This window comes from Nyctereutes procyonoides, unplaced genomic scaffold (genome assembly GCF_905146905.1).
Source record: "Nyctereutes procyonoides isolate TBG_1078 unplaced genomic scaffold, NYPRO_anot_genome, whole genome shotgun sequence".
NCBI lineage: Eukaryota > Metazoa > Chordata > Mammalia > Carnivora > Canidae > Nyctereutes > Nyctereutes procyonoides.
The window spans coordinates 69,571,303-69,591,556 of record NW_026575126.1 but is presented as its reverse complement, the minus strand read 5'-3'; the positions used below and the strand labels follow the sequence as shown (position 1 = coordinate 69,591,556).

Below are 20,254 nucleotides of genomic sequence, written 5' to 3'. Positions count from 1 at the left end.
GCATAAGCAGCAGATATTTATTTTTTTTTCAGACATTTATTTCTTTTTTGTTTTTTAAGATTTCATTTATCTGAGAGAGAGAGATAGCGAGAGAGAAAATGAGTTGGGGGTGGGGAGAGGGAAAAGCAGGCTCCCCTCTGAGCAGGGAACCCGCCACCCTGCTCTCAGTACCAGGACCCTGGGATCATGACCCGAGCTAAAGGCAGACACTTAACCCACTGATCCACCCAGGTGCCCCCAGGAATTTATTTCTCATGGGTCTGGAAGCTTATAAGTCCATGATCAAGGTGCTGGCTCTCTTCCGGCCTGTAGACAGCCACCTTCTCTCTGCCTCCTCACAAGACATTACAGCGAATGTTGATTCATGTGGACCAGAGAGGGGAACCTGGTGGTTGGTGGGGAGAGAAGATGATGGAATTTCAGGGCACAAGCCTTCATACTGAACCTTTAGAAAATCCTGTGAGGCCTGGTTGTGCATTGGCTTGGGGTTAGAACACCAGGAGTCTGGTTTTATCTCTACCCAGTGGGTGACTTTTGATAAATGATCAAAGGTGGTCTCCTTTGATACCGCAACCTAAAACTAGGTTGAAGTCATCCATTTTTTCACAATATACTTATTAAGCACTTACTATGCACCAACACCTGAATGAAGCACCAGAACTATAGAGATATCTTTAACATCAGGGTGCCTGGGTGGCTGAGTTGGTTAAGTATCTGCCTTCGGCTCAGTTCATGATCTGGGGTCTAGGGATCAAGCCCTGAATCAGGCTCTCTGCTCAGTGGAGAGTCTGCTTCTCTCTCTGCCCACCGCCACTCATGTTCTCTTTCTCCCTCTCAAATAAATAAAATCTTAAAAAAAAAGATAGCTGTAACATCAATCCTGTTCTAAGAGTTCAGAGTCAAGCTCAATGGCTTCCCAGCTTTCTATCTCATGATTCATGAAGTTCCTAGAATCTGAGCGTCCCAAAGGAAAAATGAACATGGCAGCCTTCTGCTTATGTCTGAATTTCAGTGCACAAGCTGCAATGCATTGCATGGGAGAATTGCTGTTCCAGTTGGCTAGATCGTAATACCTACCTTTAATCACATCTCTGTGCTATGCCAGGCACTTTTCTTAAGTTATCTTATTCGATCCTTACTGGAAGTTAGGTGCTCTGCCCTCCTTACAGATGAGGAAACCGTGAGTCACCAGTGAGTATGTGGCATCTGTGATACCTTGCCTTCTGAGGTGATCTAGAAGATTCTCTTCAGTGCCATAATCCTGAGTAAGACTGTTATGCATTCCCCGGCTCTGTGACTTAAGGTGAATTACTTAACCCTTTGATCTTTGGTCTCCTTCCTTATCTACAAATAACCTGGTCATTTGCCTATACAACAAAAAGGACATGAGGTGCCTGGCTCCATACCTGTAAAGCATCTTTTATTTCTCTGCTATCAGCAAAATGCAGATGTCCCGCAGATAGACTTGACTCATAGATTGGGGAATTGCCCAGATAGAGGGGTCACTGGATCAGGGAGAGGGCAGGGGTCTTAGCCTTGGTGAGTCAGAGGGTCTCAGCTAGAGAGTCAGAGTGAAAAAAGGAGTCAGTGAGGAGAACACTCAAAAACCAAAAATCTGGAGGAAGAAGTCCTGGTCCTCAGAATCCCAGGATGGGAGTTGTTCAGAGCCAGGGAAGAAGACCCAAGGTGGTCTGTTGAAAGGGAGGGGTGAGAGAGGATGATGGTGATAGGGAGGGTCCTGCAGCAGAGGTCGGGCCCTGGAGAAATGACAAGAAGCAACAGTACTACCCTCCTGACAGTAAGGCACACCCTCCCAGAGAGAAGACAAATAGACTTCAAATAAACAAGCCCGGCATGAGGGTCAAAACCCATATGGATCCTAAGGTATGAGGCAGTGTTTACAAAATTCAGAACAACTTAGGGAAATCTCCATCCTTAACAGAACTGACACTTGCTTCACACTGTACAGTTTGCAAAGCACTTTCACAAAATGCATCTGACCTCTGAGGGGTGAGTGGGTGGTGGGGTCGGAGTTTGAAGCCAAAGCCCCTCATAGCATCCCTTGCCAGCTATGGGACCTAGCTCACATCATGGGACTTCTCAGAATTCGCTTTCTTCATTTGTAAGGTGACTAAACAAGCCTCACCCATCCTACAGCGTTGTAAGAATTGAACCAAAGGGCTGTGCAAACATTCTGGGTGGTTCTGTGGCTCACCACCAGGAGGGGTACAGGGTGGCCCTGGAACCCAGACCTGTGAAGCCAGGACTCTCACCTCTCTACCAGCAAGCAGGTCACTCTTCCATCCTCAACCATCTTAACCTTGGTCTATTTTAAAGCACACTAGCACAAAGTGATGGCCCACCTCCCCGCATCCTCAAAGCACTTAAGGATGCTGAAAGCTTCTTGTTCTCTCTTGCTGGGAGGGGCAGCCAGGAGATGAGTCATCCTCCCACCTCTTACCACCACCGCCCCCCTAACCTCCCAGGAGAGTCAGGACAGAAGTCTGAGCCTGGTAATTTTGGAACCACATGGTTTTTGACTGGACCAATGAGCAGTGACTTCTTCCTTTTGAGTGGCTCAGACACAAAGCGTTAGCAACTTCAACTTCGGGAAACTTTATATTCTCATTGGCTGAGGGAACTGGAAGTGTTGAACATTGGACCAATCCAAGAGTTTCTGGTGGCGGAGGGCGGGGCTTCTGGAGCAAAGGGAGGGATTAGAGCATTGCATCTCTCTCCCGGAACTAGTGACTTTTTCCTCCAACACATGTAGCTTCTTGAGGTGCTGTCCCACAATTGGGCATATTCCACCTTAACTGAGGCTTTGTGAGAGGTGCAGTGTATTAGTTTTAAAAATCAGAAATGGGAGGAAGTCCTTTTAAGAAAACAAAACAAAGCAAAAAAAAAAAAAAAAAAAGGAAGAGGGGCACTTCTCGGGCTTTGATCTCGGGGTCCTGAGTTCAAGCCCCATGTTGGGTGTGGAGATTACATAAATAAAAACTTAAAAAAAATAGAAAGAGGAAGAGAAGGTTAAGTGACTTGTCAGTTACTTATTGGTCTACCCGGGCCTAGAATTCTAGGGAGGACTCTCATCAGTTCACCCTTGATGTGGCCGTGTGGGTGGGAGCCCAGGAACTTGAAATGAACCTTCACCTGATCACATTAGCACAGCCCACTGGATCAGTTTACCAGGTAATTGAGCTATTACTTTGGAAAGGATTTAAAAAAAAAAAAGTGGAATAAGATAGGTAGGAAATCAACTTTGGTGGGAAAGGGAGCCGGTCAGACCCTGGAGGGAGGGGCAGGGGGACGACGGGCTCTCGTCCCCAACAGACCTTACTACTCCCTGTAGCACTTTACGGTTACTATAGGACTTTCACATCCATCACTAACCTGGTTCCTTACAGGGTAGAACTGCAAGTGGTTTTTATCTCACTTGGGGGGGGGGGCGGGTGTTAGTGCTCAGGAGTTAAGAGCCTGGGCCACCAGCTCATTGGGGTGGGGGTAGTGCTCCAAGTCCACACTTGTTCCTCCCACCCTTCCTCCACCCACCCGGTGTAACACTGGATGCTGAGCTGTGTGCGCAGATCCCCAGGACGTGAGTGCTGCAGAGGTCTGTGTTCGTGCGCTGGGGGCGGGAGATGGGTTCGTGGCTGTACCTGGAGTCTTTCTGCGTGCTGCCCTGCGGGGTGCCTTGTTGCCTGGCGGCCAGAGGCTGAGTGTGAGCTGAGCCCCCCACCTCCCCGGCCTGTGCACCCGCGGAAAGAGGCTACTCTGCGCCCCCGGGGAGTGGTGGCCCTTCGGAGCGGTCTGGGCCTTGCTCTGCTCCCTTTAGCCTCTCTGCTTCTGTCTCCCGGGGTCTCCTCGCACCCTCATCTGCAAGGGTTTCCAATTTCCTCTATCAGTTTCTCCGACCAGGTCCCTGGGGCTTTGCGTGCCCTTTCCAGTCGCTCGGATTTATCTAGCAGCGGGAGGTCGGGGGGAACGCGATCAGGTCCAGAGGGTGACCTCTGGAGGAGGGGGAGCCGTGCGGCAAAGGGAGGAGAGGAGGTTCCGGGACAGAGCTAGAGATGCGGGCGGGGGGCTTAGCCAGCAGTACCCCCTCCGCCAAACCCAAGGCACCTCCCACCCTCTGTCCTGCTCCCCGGACGGGACAAGAGGCGGAGTCTCGTCGGCCCCACTTGAGGCCACTCGGCTGCGCAGGCCCCCGGGCCCCTACGACCCCCACCCCCCACCCCGCTCTCCACCCGCCCGCCCCAGGCCGCCCCGAGTCCACTCCAGATCCGGGCCGGGTTTCCCCCGCGTCGCTGGGGTCTCCGCCCCTCGGAGCCGCCGCCCCGGCCCAGCAGAGCAACGCAGCGGGAGGCGCCCGCAGCGCCGGACCCCGAAGCTCCCCGCGGGCGCTCGCTTGCGGGACTGAGCCGCGGCAGACCCCACAGCCGCACTCGGACTCCGAGTCGGGGTGCTCCGGTCCCCGCGCGTCACCCGAACCCGACCCTCGGGGCTCCGAAGTGACCCCTCTCCCGGCCCAGTTCGCTGTCCGCGTGGCCCGCCCCGCTCCGAGTCGCGGCATCCCTGCCCAGGCTCCGGCTCCGGCGAGGTAGGGGGCCGCGGGCCTGGGGGCTGGGGGCTGGCGTGCTCCTCCTCTGCGGAATGGGGGCGGCAGAAGGCCACCGCCCCCCAGGGGAAGACAGCCGCTGCGCCCCCTAGAGCCCAACCCCTCCGGTCCGGTGACCCAGATAACGGGGACCGGGACTTTGCCTAGATGTTCGGAGGCACTTTCCCGTCCGTCATCCTTCCCCCACCCCGTCGCCATTGAGCTCCCACCTGTCCCCAGAGCCTGGCGCCCAGGGGGGCCCCTGCCAAGTAGACAGCTTCCTTCAGAATCTCCCTCCCGCTTGCCGCCCCCACTCCCCACTCCTGGAAAGGTGAAGAGGAAAGACAGGGGAAGACTCTCCAGTGCAGCCCCCTAATCCATGGCTGTGGCTCTGGGGCACTCCCCCACCTCTCCTTCGTCTATCTTTCGCATCCCCTGGCTCTGCCCCATTTCATCTTGTTTCCCCTGTCTCTGTTTCCAAGGTCTCTGTTCTCTTCCAGACTCTTTTTCTGGCTCTCTCCTCCCCTTGACCCCTTCCCCCCCATCGCACACCGTGGGGAGAAGGGGATGTGTCGCTGCTTTCTATTTCTGGTCTCCCTGGGGAGGGGGTGCAGCGCTAGGACTTTTTTGGCATCCGCTGTGTCCTGAGTCACGAGGTGTCATGTCTGTGTTTCTGTCCGTGCCTCCTCCCACTCCCCTCTCCCATCCTCTCCTGCCCAGCATCACCCTGTCCGCCTTTGTCTCCTTCCTGTCTTTTCGGCTCTCTTCTTTGGGCGCTTTGTGTAGCTGCTGTCTCTTTGTCTCCGCCTCTCCGCTCAATGCTCCCTCTGCTCCCTCTCCTCCCTCTTCCAGCTCTGAGAAGCTGTCGACCTCAAGGGCATCAATATTTCAGGTGTGTGGGGCGCGGTGGAGGTGGAGTGGGGGGCTCCCAGCATGCCCAGCGAGGACAATAATCATCCCCTCCCGAGTGGTCATTCATATTTATAAGATTGAAAGAATGGAACCAAGGATGCGAGAATGTGGAGGGTAAGGGAAACGCTGCCCCTCTTCTTGGAGCTGGGTCCGGGAGATGCCTGAACTACATCTCCCACAGTGCCCTGGAGGCACAGGGCTGCCTCTGCCTAGACACCTTATGGGAATGATAGTTCAAGGAGCCAGGTTGGAAGACGCTGTTCTGAAGGTTAGGAAGAGATTGGAGTGAGGAACCAGGGTTGTAGGGCCAGCCCGCAGCTTTGGCTTGGCCTGGAACCCCTAGTCTGCTTTGTTCCCAGCACCCACCATCCCCAGGATTTGAGGAACTTAGAACTTTTGTCTAGCTACACCCACCACCACCACCACCCACAAATGGAAGAGGTGTGGAGGAGTGCCCAGGAAGAAAATGGGAGAGATGAATTTGCAAGCTCTTCTTTCTTTCCTATGACCCCCTTACAAACAATCTTATCTAAGATGTAGACACACCCTTTGGAAACAGTCTCCCCTAACTGGAAAGCAAAGGACGGTAACTGAAGCCTAACGTCTTGAATTAGTTGGATGTGTCCTTGTCTACAAGTTGCTTATGTTCTGTCCCCTTTTGGGGCATCAGGGAATGGCTGGGGTCTATACAGAACTACCAGCTAGTATTTTGGGGGGTCCTGTGATCAGCTGGTGAGGTTGCCTAGAAATGTAGATAGGAGCCACAAGCCAACTTGCTCATCTCTGAGACCCATCATTCCCAGACCCTGCCACAAGGAATCTGGAGCCAGGATAACTTAACTTTTAGCCTGGCTCTGCCCAAGCTGAGTCACCTTAGGCAAGATCTTAGCCTCCTTCGGTGCTTGTTTCTCATCATGAAAGAAGTGGTTTGAATCTGATGGTCTCTAGTGATCTCTAAGATCCTCTGGGCCTGTCCTTCCCTGCTCTCTGATGGTCTGGTGCTGTCTTACCTCGTCCAGGTAAGGATTACCTGGGAGAGCCTTAGACATCAGCATCAGGTGGAAAAGAAGAGGGAGATGGGACTCCTGTTTTGAAGCCATGTCTGTATAGCAAGCACACCGTGTTTATGTGGGCTGTGTTTGTGGCATGGAAGCTAAGACCATCCCTAAATTCATTGGTGTCATTGATTGTCCCCTCTCCCAAACCTAGCTCATGTTCTTGTTAACAAAACAAAAACAAAAATCCAACCAAACCAATATCATCCCCCAGATAGTAGCTGGTATATTTATTTCCTGGGATGTTGGTTAATGAGGCTTAAGGTAGGTTATGTGAAGGGAAAATTATAACTGGCTGAATAAGAAGAGAGTGGTTTAATTGGTGGATTTGGTTGGTCTGGAGGAGAGACGTCTGGAAATGAGGAGTCATTAGGACATGGGGAGGGGGTTTTCTCTTGGCTCTGCCTCTGGCAGGGAAAACAGAAGGGCTGGAGGCCAAAGGGTGCCAGATCCATAGGAGTTGACCCAAAAAATGTGAATAGGAAGGACACAGAAAGTCTTGAGTAGAAGATAGAGCAAGAATTATAGGAAGAAATTAGAAAGAAGAATAGATGGAGAGAAAGAACAGAGAGACTCTCTGGAGGGAAGGTAAATAGGAGAGAGGGGCATGGGTGATCTTTGTGGACATTTTGTTTGCAAGAGCTCCCACAGAGCCCTTTCCCAAATGATCATCTAGCCCTCAGGTGGAGCCGGGTCTCCCTATGGAGAAGGAGGGAACAAAATCCAGCAGGAGTAAGAGAAAGGCAGGTTTGATTGGCCTGGGAGGAAGGACTTTAAATTTTCTAATGGAGCTGTCCATCTGTTTACTCTTCTGGCTTATGTTTGAATGTATGTGTCAGAGGGTACTGGGGGGGGCAATGAGGGGAATCTGGAGTCTACTCCCCCTCCCTTTGCCCTGGGATTGTGACTGGTAGTGGTAGGAAGGGGAAGGACTGAACCCTCTGTTTTTCCCAGGGAACTCTTTTGTAGGAGAGTGGAGATGATGGTTTCTCATGTTCCTGCAGAGGTCTTAGAAAGGTGACACCTAAGACATCCCCTGTAGGGATGTCTTTCAATTTTTTACCCTTCCAAGGGCCTTCTGCCCCTTGTCTGAGTCCCTGGGGGCAACTGGAGGTAAAGATCTCAGGCAAGTCTCTGAGGAGCTCATGGGGTTCATGAGTTGTGACTGTCGAGTAGTATTCTGGGTAGAGCAGGGTAGGATTGGGAGCTCTGGGAGCTGATCAGAGCTGGAGGTCCTGTATTCCCAGGGTCCCTGTGGAGAGCAGAAGAGAAGGAGTATTTGTGTAGGAAAGGGCTGTGGGGGACTGAGTGTTTAGGGGCCACATGTGGAAACAGGGACTCTAACCACAATACGGGGTTGTCTCTTTTCTGCAGAGTAATGAAGCTGGAAACCAGTTATGGCACAGCCAGCTCAGAGGTCCCTAAGCTAGAAAGAGGCTGATCCAGATGTGGAGTCACACTCAGACATCCCGCCAAGTCCAGATCCGAATCTGGGCTTGAGGTTGAGACTGAGACCTTGGGGGTTAAGTCAGGGTCTGAGGCCAAGGCCAAGTCCTGGAGGGCCAACCCCAGGTCCAGATCATGGCCTGAGGCTAAGGCTGAGCCATTGGACTTCATGGTAGAAACAGAACAGAAGTTTGAGGAGGTGCTGGCCATCTCAGGGAACATCTACGGTGGCCTCAACTACCTTCCCAGTCACTACCACAGCTGGCTCCGGATCCCAATCCCAGCATGGTGCTGGCCACACGCAACGGAGGAGTGGTAAACCGGCAGGGCCCAGGGGAAAAGAGGGGGAACCACGTTTGGGTGAGTATAGATCTTAGGAAGGAGAAGAGGCAAATCTCTCCCCTAGCCCTCCTCTAGAGGGCTCTAAAGAGGAGCCAGTCCACTTTAGAACCAGAGTCCGGTGAACGGATCCAGGGGCCTGGGCAACTGAGTAGGATGGAGGACACACGGAACTCCGAGGAGCGGAGGGAGGGGCTGGTGAGAGCTTCTATATTTGAGGATTCCTTTGAGGAGTTTCTGGGGGCAGGAGCGCAAAAAGAAGAGAGCAGTCAAGAGAGGGTAGACCGGAGGTGAGAGCAAGAGTGGGGTCAGGACCTCTGAGTAGACTGAGCATGGAGAACACCCGGACGCGGTGAGCAGGTGACGGGGTCTAGACGGAGTTAAGGAGACTAGTAGCAGGGACTAGGGACTAGTAGCAAGCTCCTGGGGTGGAGCCAAGGAAAGGGGGCGTGGCGATGCTCAGGGACCGGGTGCCAGCCGAACCCGACCATCTCGATCATCTCGAAATGACGAATGGTCTTTCTGCAGGCTCTGGAATTCGAGACCTGAGTGCTGAGGATATCTCCCTGGGCAGGCCCGGGTCTGGCCTGGCGCCCGGGGTGGTGACGACGGAGCGCTCAACGTGGGGGAAGAGGAAAGCCCTGTGAGCCGAGAGCCCTAGCAGGGGCGGAGGGGCCCCTAACCGCCAGGGTCCGCAGATCGCGATGGCAAGGGCGTCGCGCAGCTGCTGCAGCGCTTCTGCTCCCAGCTAGTCCAGCCACAGCACCCGGGGGTCGAGGTGGCACAGCTCATCCGGGATAACCAGCTGGGCCTCCGGGAGCTGGAGAAATACCGCCTTATCCCCAAACAGGTGAGAAGGACTGGGGAGCTCAGAGAGCCAGTCGTCCTCCCCTTCTCACCCACTCGCTGGCTTGCTATCTCTGCTGGCTCTGCCAAGTGGGGGCGCCCGTGAGCCCTGCCCCCCCCCCCCCCCCCGCACTCCCAGCCCTTATCCAGGCCCTTCTGTCCAGGGGGTGTCAAAAAGCTCCCAGACTCCGAGGTGTCAAACCCTCATTCCTTACTCCAGATGGCTGGACCCTTTCGCTGCCTCCCCTCTATCGATCCTGCCTTCCCCCAGGGACCCAAAGATCCTAACCTGAGCCTTTCTCCTTCCTCTGCGTCTCCCCTGTCCTACCGACTAATCTCTTCCCTTCCCTTCCACTCCCCCCGTCTCTGGCTCCCTGGCTCTGACCCCATCCTTGGGGAACAGGTACATATTCTGAGGCCTTGCACCTGGTTCCTCCATGCTACCCTGGGGGTGGGGTGGGGTGAGGGTGGGCACAGGCTTTCACATACCCCATGCCACCTGGCCTGGCACTATAGGTCCTCCTGAGGGGGCCCTACCGGGATCCCGTGGATGTTAATGTAGGAGTGAAGATGCCAAGAAGCACTGGGCTCTCCAGGCCTCCCGCTGTCCACCCGGTGCTCACACTTGACCCCCGCAGGACATCCTTAGATCTCAACCCCACTGGCTGGGCTGGGCGTGCGGCTGGTGACGTGTGGGCCTCGGGCACCTTCTCGACGCTGCCCACCGAGGCCATGTTGGAGGCTGGTGGCGACGTGGCACACCTCCTCCTGTCGCCTTCCTTTCCCGCAGCGCGACGTGCTTCCGGACGGGGCTATCACCCAGGACTGGCCGAGCAACCTGCGCCTGCTGGCGGCTGAGGGCCTGGAGTGGCACGTGGACAGCCGCGCATACCCGCAAGTGCTCACGCTGTGCACGCGCCCCTTCTCCATCCTCAGGGCGGTGACAGGTCGTGGCGCTACCTCCACATCGACGCCTTTGGCAGCGATGGCGCGCAGGTGCAGAGCCAGCTTTCTGACACCTGCACCGCTAGGCCCCGCGTCTCGCCGGCCTCAACGTCATGTGCCAGGTTTTCCTAGCGCCCCAGTTATGGTCGCAGCTGGCTGACTTCTGCAGGCGGACAACTAGGGCCGCTCCTATCCGAGGGGAGAGAAGAAGCACTTTAGAACTGATCTCCAGCAAGCCCTGCCCTCCACCGTTTGCAAGCTCCGCCCCCTCCACCGGGCGCTCGGCTGCTGGCTCTGAAGCCTACCCTGACCCGGAGGAGCGCCCTCCCTAAACGTTTACTCTACCTTTCTGTCTGCCATCTGGACTCTAACGCGTCCAAACCCTGCGTCTGTGTTTCTGCCCACGCCTTGATCCGAACCGCTGGGCTTGGGGGAGGCCCCTGCGTTGCTATTGTCCACCTTTCCCCCCCTAACCGGGCAAAGAATGGGTTCCTTCCCAGACTCATGAGCCTTTTCTGGTCGGTCCGCCCTCGCCTAACAGTGAACTCTGCCTTCCTGACTTCTCCCTTCTGCCCCCTCAGGGGCGAAAGGGGGCAGAGGGATGTGCTACACCCAGCTGCCCAACACGTATTACTTTTCTTCCTCCCTCCCTTCTCAAGCTCTCAGAGCTTGCTGTGCATTCCGATCCTTGCCTCCTTCTCAGACTCCCGTGCCTCTGCATCCTCTCCCTCCTTCTTTCTGTGCTCCTATCCTCCTCCCTGGACCTCCCAGACACTGAGCTCCTCATGGCCCATTTGTCTGCTTCTCCATTCCTCTTCCCCATGACCCCTTCATCATCCGCCCTGTGTGCAATAGGGAGAGAGAGCACCTGTAAATGAACTAGAATTATAATGTCCTGTTGACCTTCTCCTAACACATTTTTCCAAGCCTGCTCCCTCGGAGGGTTTCCTCCCACTTTGTTCCCTGTTGCTATTTTAAAGCCCCCTTCCCATGCCCCCAACCAGTGGCCTGAACCAGGCCATGGACCAGGGAGGTGGGGCTGGAGAGTTTGGTGTGGGGTGGGCAGGTCCCACAGCCCAGTATGGGGCTGTCTTCCGGTTCTAACCAGGCTGCCTTCTAGCGCCACTGGAACCCCCACCCCAGATATTTTTGGACGTGCCTCCCTTTCTCTGGTTCCTTTATGCTTCTTGGACTTTGGCAGTTTTCTATTTGAATGCAAGTAGTAACAGCTGCAATTGCACAGCACTGTCTCCTACACTGGATCCTCACATTTACCACCGAGGGAGGACACAGAGGCTCGCAAAGATCAAAGTGACTCCCAAGTCACTCAAAGTAGCTGGGAGCCTGGCAGGGACTAGAATTCAGGTGTCCCAAGCCCCAGGCATGCCTCAGAACCCCACTCTGTGACCATGAGTGTTTGGACTTCTTGTTGGGTGATGCACAATTGGTGGGGATTTGTTGACAGCAAGCACAGGGGGCACTGGGGATGGAATTGAAGACATGGGCAGAGCAGGGCATCTGGAGGTGAAAGAAGGTGGGCAAAGAGGCCCGCGGCTGCTTCATCACTTCCCCCAGTTCCGGTTTTGCTGCTGTGCTGCACTGCCTTGCTTGGCTGCCTTCGGCGCCTGGCCATGCTGCCACCCTCCCTATCACTTCAACCGAGGCTGTATTGCAATAAAACGGACCCTTAGCCCACCCTCTGTGTCTGTTTCACTTCTCAGTGGGGGAGGGATGAGACGCATTATCCTCCCCCCCTTTCCCTAGCAGCCTGTATTAGAGAGGATCTCTAAGCCCTGTGGCAATGGGGCTAATGACTTCCTGGAGCTGGAGAGGGCTGCTGGCCGCTGTGCGCCCCCACCCCCACCCCAGCCAAGCGGCAGAAAGAAGCAGTTGCTCAGAAGCGAGGCGGGCAGCTGCGCGGCGCCCTGACAAGCCTGGGTCTCGTTTTCCACTGGACCTGGGAGTCTGGGGCTACCCAAATTCTATGGGCTTCTCTCCCAAGTTCCCCTTGGCATCCAGGACCGGCCTCCCCCAGCCCCACAATCCAGGCATCTAACTCCCAGCTCTCGGGCTTTCTCAGCCAGCGCGCCCGCTTTCCGGATTCCTGGGTGGGCACCGCGCAGAAGGGGGAGGAGGTGGAGGGAGCATGGGCACCGCCCCCCCGTCCCCCCCGCCCCCGGAGCCAAGCTCCGGAGCGCCGGAGACTGCGATTCCGAAAAGTAACACGCGGGGGCGCCAGGACTCACGGACGCAGGCGAGGCAGCGCAAGGTGGTTACCGTCCGTGTGAGTGTGTCCATGGGCGTCTTTGTGTGTCTGCGTTTCTGTACATGTGTGTACGAGTCCCAGGGTGTCCGGGTGGGATGTATTCGGGACAACGTGCCTGGTGTACCCCAGAATCAGGTACTCCAAGGGGCTTTTTGATGAGGACGATGCTTGATATGTTACTCTGTATGTGTGGATGGGGAGGTAGGACAACTGTATATCGTCGTGTGTGCAAGGCGTAGCCTTTGAGTCCCTGAAACCGCATCTTGGATTTTTGAAGTCACATTCCCTCAGGGTTTTTACCCCCTCCCACCATCCCATGTGAAAGGAATGAGGGCTCTCAACGCAAATCTCCATTACCCTGGTCACATCTTCAGCATGTGTCCGAATGACACTGCCAGGCTAGGTGTGATATTGTGTTTGTGTAAGTGGGTGTGTCTCAGAATATCAGTGTAACTCTGAATAATAGTATGTTTGTGTGTGACAGGTGGGTCTGGAGGAGGCTGGTTCAGGATTATGAAAGTACATAATTTGCTTTCTCTGGTTAGTTTGTGGCTATCACCTTCATGGCGTGTGTGTTTTCCTTCTCAATCTCTCCAGAAGCTATCTCTGTGTCTCCCCTCATCCCATCTCTGTCTCTTTCTCTCTCTCTCATTCTCTTGGTGACTCATCTCTGCGGCTTTGCCCTCCCCCGGCTTGCTGGGTCTCCCATCCCCCACTCAGGAGTGGGTGGGGGCATGAGAGAATGGGACCCCGGAACTGAAAATCAGGGTGAGTGCCCTCTTATTATTACTTATCATTCCCAGACCCATCAGTGGCCCCCAGCCCCTCTCAGTCCCCTCCCCACTCTACTGAATTGGGCTGGGCAGGCGATAGGGCAATGACGCTTTTTAATTGGGCCATTTTCAGGGGGACCTTCAGTACCTTCTTTCAGGTCAAAGTGGAGACCCCTGCCCCTCTCATAAAGTGCCCCCCTCCCTGCCTGTCCCCCAATGGCTGACGCAATGAAAGGCTGCAGAGGTGAGTCACCGGTGGGGGGAAGGGAAAGATGGGGGGACGGTGAGCTGCGGGGGTCCCCAAGTCCCTGCCCTCTTTTTCTCTTCCAAAGCTTCTCAGGGAAAAGACAATGCTCTTTCTCCCCCCTCCCCTGGCTTTCCAAATCTTCAGTTTGGATCACTACTCCACTGGACCCCATCTTTTCCTGTTGCCCTCTTGGAGAGTATGAGAGATTCAGAAACAAAGACAGAGAGAAAGATTTATACAAATAACTCAGAGCAAACATCAGGCATCCCCTCCAGGTCTCCATCTCAGCATTGCCTTTTCCAGCTCTGGCTCTCCATTCTTTATCTTTCCTGCCATCTTCCTCCTCTACCAATTCCAGGCAACTGTCCCCAGTTCCAGAAACCCCTAGAGGCAGCAGGGTATGAAGGGCACAGCACATCTCTGGGAGGTGGGGTGTGTCTGAATGAGCAGACCCAGGTAGGGAACTGAGATAAAGTGAGGCAGAAACAGACTCAGAGATTCAGAGTCCATGCGGACATGACCCAAATTGTGGAATCACCGAGCCTATTGCCCCGAGTGCCTCGGGATCCATCTTGCTGCCCCTGTCCCCCACTCCATGCTGACTGAGATTCTTGGGATGTCAGCATCTGAGAAGGTCCCCTGAGCTTCTGGGCTGAGAGGAGGAAGCAAGGGGTGAAGAGTTGGGGAAGAATGGAACACTCTGAAAACAGGGGGGCAAGGACTGGAACTTGGGGGCTGCAGATGAGTGGCTTTACTGCACAGCAACCTAGAGATAGTGAATGTGGGGGAGGGGCAGCAGATCAAAGACATGGAGACATGCACATAACTTCTAACATAAATCAAAAAGCATAGAAGGATCCAGAGAAATGCACAAAGACACATGTGTGTACACACACACACACACACACACACACACACACACTATTGACACATCAAGCCAGGCTCATTTTTCAGACATCAGCAGATCCCCAGACTGGATCCACTCAAAGTCTCCCAACCACACAGGTATATAGACACTCAGAAGTACCGGAAACCCCAGACACTCATACAAAGACATCTGGAAATAGGCAAAAACATGGCCACACAGATTGCAAGAGAAGATTTCATATTTAAAGTAGAACACTATCATGCCCATCCATTCTATCTGATTAAATACACACTTGGTCTTCCAGTTCCCTTTCTCCCCCCCATATGTTTCATTGAACTCTGCACATGTGCACACATGCACATGCATATATATGTACATGCACACATAGGTGCTCGTGCATGTACAAAAGCCTACAGGAACACAAACCTTTTTTCTAGGTGCCTGTCTCCCTTCATCTCACACTTAGTTGTGAACCCCATCAGCCTCTGTCTGCCCCCCTTGGCTCTTTCCCTCCTCTCTTCCTTCTCTCTTGGATGGCTTCCCTTCCCCCCTCCAGATGTCTGAGCCATCTCTCTGATTCATCCTCCTCGGGAAGGTAACGTGACCCCCTCCCCATCCTACTGCTCACTGTAACCAGGCTGGGAAGATAAAGGGGAAAAGAAGAGGAGGGGAAAGAGTAATGAGAGGAGCCCCCAGGTTAAGGAGTGGTCCTAGATAGTTGTGTGTGTGTTGAAGGTGGCGGGAGAGGCAGAGCCTTGGGGTCGGCTGCCCCCTCCTCTCTCTGCTTTCTTTGCTATTTCCACAGTCACCTTGGTTCTTAGTGCTGTGTTGTTGTTGTTTTTTTTTTTTCCTCCTCCTTTAGCCTGTTCCTTCTACCTGTTCCAGATTTCTTCCTTCCTCCCTCCCTCTCCTGCTCCCATCTTTTCTCTTTCCTCTCTCTCTACTCCTCCCCACCTCTTTCCCTGCAGAGCTGATGGGCTTTCTTCTGGGAAAGTCGAGCCACTGATGGAACCGAGAAGCCACTGCTGGCTATAGAGGGAAAGCACGTGAGTGAGTGAGTGTGTGTGTGTGTGTGACAGTGAGAGAGAGAGAGAGAGAGAGAGAGAGAGAGAGAGAGCAAGCAAAGGAGGGTCAGTGCTAGGAAGTGATGAGGAGGGGGTTGAGGACTGGCTCTGAAAGAGTCCCTGCGCCCCTGACAGACAGCCCTTATCTCGGTTTCCAGAATCTTAGGGTGCGGGTGCCCTGCGTGTGCCCACAGGCACCCCTGTGTCCGCAGTTCTTGTGTGTCTGGCATGTGTCATTGTCACTCCCCCCTTTCCCTGCCCACGCCCCCGCACAGCTCTCTGCCTGCACCGCAGCCCCCTCCAGCCTCCCTCCTCCCCTTCATTCCTGCAGTGGCTGCTCCCCTGCCCCCTCCCCATTTCCGTCCTCCCCCCCACCCCCGCCCACGGGCTGGTCTCCCTTCACTGGACCCGGCTCGCTGATGGATTCTCTTTGCGCAATCTGTGCGTCATCGCCCCCCCCAGCTGTCCAAGCCCCCAACCCCAACGCCTCTGGCAGGAGATACGGACAAGGGGTCTGGTGGTAGAGAGGGGCTATCTCTGACGTTGCACACCCACCCCCACCCCTCCGCAACGCGTTCAAACCTTCCCTTTAAGCAGTGGAGAGAGCTGGGGTTGAGTCACCCCCCCAACCTGCGCAACCCCCTCCCCACCTGGTCTGCTCTCGCCCTCCAAACGTCCTTTGGGGGGAAGCAGAGGGAGGGAAAGAAGCAGGAGGAGGGTGCAGAGAGGTGGGCTGACAAGGAGCAAGCCGGGGCACCAACATACGCTACAGTGAGCTGGACAGAAGGACAGACACACCTTTTTCTCCAAACACGCACCGACTGTGAACAGACACGACACAGAGGCATACACATCCTCAGCCTTTCCCCTTTCTTCCGACTCGGACCCTTTCCAACGGGATTACCAAAACCGCAAGATTCACCCATCTGCCCCGGCCCAGGGCCGGAAGCCCGCACCGCAGGTCCGCGAACAGCGCCCGCAGGCGCGCAGATCAGTCCCTCCTCTCTCGGGTTCACGCCGTCCTTGGGTGTGTTCCCCATGGACCGTGCGTGCGGTCGGGAATGGGGAGTCCAGCCCCTTCCTCGGCTTTGGAATCCTTATCCTCCCCCTCCCCAGTATGGATCTCCTACTGATGCCCAGTCAGACTCTGGGAGTGCCCCCATCATACTCGGCTCAGCGACGCGGGCTCCCGCAGCTGCAAGTTGCTCTGTAACCCACCCTCCCGCCTTGCAACGTCTCTGCATCCACCCTTCCATTCACTCTCCCATTCATTCATTCATCCTTTTCTCCTCGTCCCTCCTTCATTCATTCATAGCCCCCTGCCCCGCCCGCCTCAGCGATTTCATTCATTCATTCATTCATTCATTTCCCCGGTGCTCGGCTAGCGCACGCCCCTCCAGCCGAGGCTCCCGGCGCGCAGGCGCGGGCCGGGAGAGGAACACATTCTCCAATCACCGGGCTGCCCCCCACCTCGAGGCGCCCGCCCGCTTCCCCATGAATGAACATTGACGTCAATGGGGCGGGGCAAGCCCACGTGACCCTGCGCTCTCCCCTTTATAAGGCGGCAGCGGCGCGGGCGCTGTCCAGCGTGCTGAAGCCGGAGCGAGCGAGTCGCCCAGAGCCGCGCGGACCCAGCTGAGCCCAACCCACTGGACGCCAGAACTCGACCGTCGCTCCTATCCCAGCCACTGCTCGGAGCCGAGGCGGACGCGTCCCGATCTTCCCCTGTCCCCACCCTGCCCCGACCCTCTTCTCCACCTCCCGCATCGTGACACCAGCTGGTAAATACTCCGCTGTCCATCCCTCAAACCCTCGGCAGCCGTGGGCGTGAGGGAGGGTTCTCTCTCCTCCCGGATGGGGGTGTTAAAAACACAGCGGGGTGCCCCCGGTAAGGGTCCCTGCTAAATGGGGGAGTCGCCGCTTTTCTCTTGCTGCTGAAGTCGCCCACGCACCATCCGGGGAGTCCTGTGGGGAGGGAGCAGAGATTCCCCCCCTTATCTTAGCTGCTTAGTACGTGGGCGCTGGCAGTGAGATGGCTTAGGCAAGGGGGCGAGGAGGCACTGGGGGGAGCGCGGGTTGCGGACGTTTTCCCGTTTACACGACTCCAGAGATCGGCACAACATCTTCCTCCTTTGCTCCTAAACGTCCCTCTTCTGGGTAAGGTTAGGGGGATGAGGGAAGCCCTGGATTTCCTGATTAAAGGTGGGGGAAGGGGATATAGAATCAGAGAGCGGAAAATTCTTACAGAAACCCTCTCTTTCTTTGGTCCCTTCTATTTTTCAGTCTCCGGCAGTCCTTTGGTCATGAAATCGCTCAGGTTGCCGGCTTCCACCCTCTTCTGCTTCCTTCTACTGATCAAGGGGTTGGGAGCAGCGCCCCCGGGGCACCCTGAGGCGCAGCCACCTCCCCTCAGCTCTGAACATAAAGAGCCGGTAGCTGGGGACTCAGTGCCCGGGCCGAAGGATGTTAGCGCCCCAGAGGTCCGAACGGCTCGAAATTCCGAGCCTCAGGATGAGGGAGAGCTTTTCCAGGGCGTGGATCCCCGGGCGCTGGCCGCGGTGCTGCTGCAGGCACTTGACCGCCCCGCCTCGCCTCCGGCGCCCGGTGGCTCCCAGCAGGGGCCAAAGGAAGAAGCAGCAGAAGCTCTGCTGACTGAGACGGTGCGCAGCCAGACCCACAGCCTCCCGGCGCCAGAGACCCAGGCACCTGTGGCCCCGCCTCGCCCTCAGACTCAGGAGAATGGTCCCGAGGCTGGCGACCCTTCCGAGGAGCTCGAGGCGCTAGCTTCCCTGCTCCAGGAACTGCGAGATTTCAGTCCGAGCAGCGCCAAGCGCCAGCAAGAGACAGCGGCAGCAGAGACGGAAACTCGCACGCACACGCTGACCCGAGTCAACCTGGAGAGCCCCGGGCCGGAGCGTGTGTGGCGCGCTTCCTGGGGAGAGTTCCAGGCGCGCGTCCCGGAGCGCGCGCCCCTGCCACCCCCAGCTCCCCCGCAGTTCCAGGCGCGTATGCCCGAGAGTGGGCCCCTTCCTGAAGCCCACCAGTTCGGGGAAGGAGTGTCTTCCCCCAAAACACATCTAGGTGAGGCACTGGCACCCCTCTCCAAGGCGTACCAAAGCCTGGGTGCCCCTTTCCCCCAGGCGCGCCGTCCGGAGAGCTCACTCCTGGGCGGCTCTGAAGCGGGGGAACGCCTTCTACAGCAAGGGCTGGCGCAGGTAGAGGCCGGGCGGCGGCAGGCGGAGGCCACACGGCAGGCCGCGGCGCAGGAAGAGCGGCTGGCGGACCTCGCCTCCGACCTGCTGCTCCAGTATTTGCTGCAGGGCGGGGCCCGGCAGCGCGGCCTTGGGGGTCGGGGGCTGCAGGAGAAGGAGGAGGAGCGAGAGAGCGTGAGGGAGGATGCGGAGGCGGAGCAGGAGCGACGCGGCGGGGCGGAGAGGGTGGGGGAAGAGGATGAGGAGGCGGCGGAGGCGGAGGCAGAGGCGGAGGAGGCGGAGAGGGCGCGGCAGAACGCGCTGCTGTTCGCAGAGGAGGAGGACGGAGAAGCCGGAGCCGAGGACAAGCGCTCCCAGGAAGAGATGCCCGGCCACCGTCGTAAGGAGGCTGAGGGGGCAGAGGAGGGCGGGGAGGAGGACGACGACGAAGAGATGGACCCTCAGACCATCGACAGCCTCATCGAGCTGTCCACCAAACTCCACCTGCCCGCAGACGACGTGGTCAGCATCATCGAGGAGGTGGAGGAGAAGCGGAAGCGGAAGAAGAACGCCCCTCCCGAGCCCGTGCCGCACCCCCGGGCCGCCCCCGCCCCCACCCACGTCCGTTCCCCGCAGCCCCCGCCCCCTGCCCCCGCCCCCGGCCGAGAGGAGCTGCCCGACTGGAACGAGGTGCTCCCACCCTGGGATCGCCAGGAGGACGAGCTGTTTCCCCCCGGGCCCTACCACCCTTTTCCCAACTACATCCGGCCGCGGACACTGCAGCCGCCCGCCACCTCGCGCCGCCGCCACTACCACCACGCCCTGCCGCCTTCGCATCACTATCCAGGCCGGGAGGCCCAGGCGCGGCGCGCGCAGGAGGAGGCGGAGGCGGAGGAGCGCCGGATGCAGGAGCAGGAGGAGCTGGAGAATTATATCGAGCACGTGCTGCTCCGGCGCCCGTGACCTGCCCCGGTCCCGCCCCCGCGCGCCGCTGCAGCGCGAGCTGCCACCCCCCTCCGTGTTACACCCCTCCCCTCTCGGTGTTTGCATGCTTCCCCCAGCCCCGCCCTCGGCCGCCTCCCGGCCCCGCCCCCGCCCTTGGGTCGCCCCGCCCCCGGGCTGCTCTGGGACCTGTCAGACCGCTTCCCGGATTCGAAGCCCGAACTCCCCAAACTCCCTCGAGGAGGCCCCCGGGGCCACCCCAGACGGGCGGGTGGTTTGAGCGAATTCCCTCCCCCACTACGGGCCTCTGTCCCTACCTAGTCCCTCTAGGGACGTCCCCGTCCAAAACCGGGAAAAAGCTGTTCCAGTTAATTGTGTGAAGAAGTGTCTGTCTCCCGCCCTTTGGGCCTCCCAGGAGCCTCTCCGCCCTCTCCAGATCGCCGTGAATTTACCTATTCTTTCCCTTCTCTGTTGTAAATACCCCTCACGGAGGAAATAGTTTTGCTAAGAAATAAAAGTGACTATTTTATTAGGACTTTGTTCTCCGTTATTCACCCGTCCCCTTGGGCCTCCGTGGTCCTTCCCAAGGGGCGGTGAGGGAAGCGCCAGCCACAACAACCAACTCCTTCTGTTCAAAAGCGAGGGTGGTGGAACCACTTTCAACCGTATTCAAGAGCAGAGTATGGCCTGTACCTATTAAGAAAGCCCAAATTCCACTTCTAGCTTGGAGGTGGTGGAGGTAGTCATTGGTTCCCAGAGAGGG

At 56.7% G+C, this 20,254-nt stretch overlaps 2 protein-coding genes across 2 annotated transcripts; both read left to right on the top strand.

Annotated features, from left to right (window-relative positions):
• The first annotated feature begins 7,712 nt into the window (after window positions 1-7,712).
• NAT16 (N-acetyltransferase 16 (putative)) lies at window positions 7,713-11,819 on the top strand. Its single transcript, XM_055340735.1, is given in 8 exon segments — window positions 7,713-8,017; window positions 8,093-8,276; window positions 8,279-8,364; window positions 8,756-8,777; window positions 9,048-9,199; window positions 9,986-10,121; window positions 10,124-10,207; window positions 10,210-11,819. Coding segments are annotated over 8 exon segments (1,002 nt in total). The 5' UTR covers window positions 7,713-7,942; the 3' UTR covers window positions 10,473-11,819.
• Window positions 11,820-17,005: 5,186 nt separating this feature from the next.
• VGF (VGF nerve growth factor inducible) lies at window positions 17,006-20,023 on the top strand. Its single transcript, XM_055341272.1, has 2 exons — window positions 17,006-17,139; window positions 17,642-20,023. Exon 2 carries the CDS (start codon window positions 17,662-17,664, stop codon window positions 19,510-19,512), a length of 1,851 nt encoding a protein of 616 aa, XP_055197247.1. The 5' UTR covers window positions 17,006-17,139; window positions 17,642-17,661; the 3' UTR covers window positions 19,513-20,023.
• Window positions 20,024-20,254: the final 231 nt, after the last annotated feature.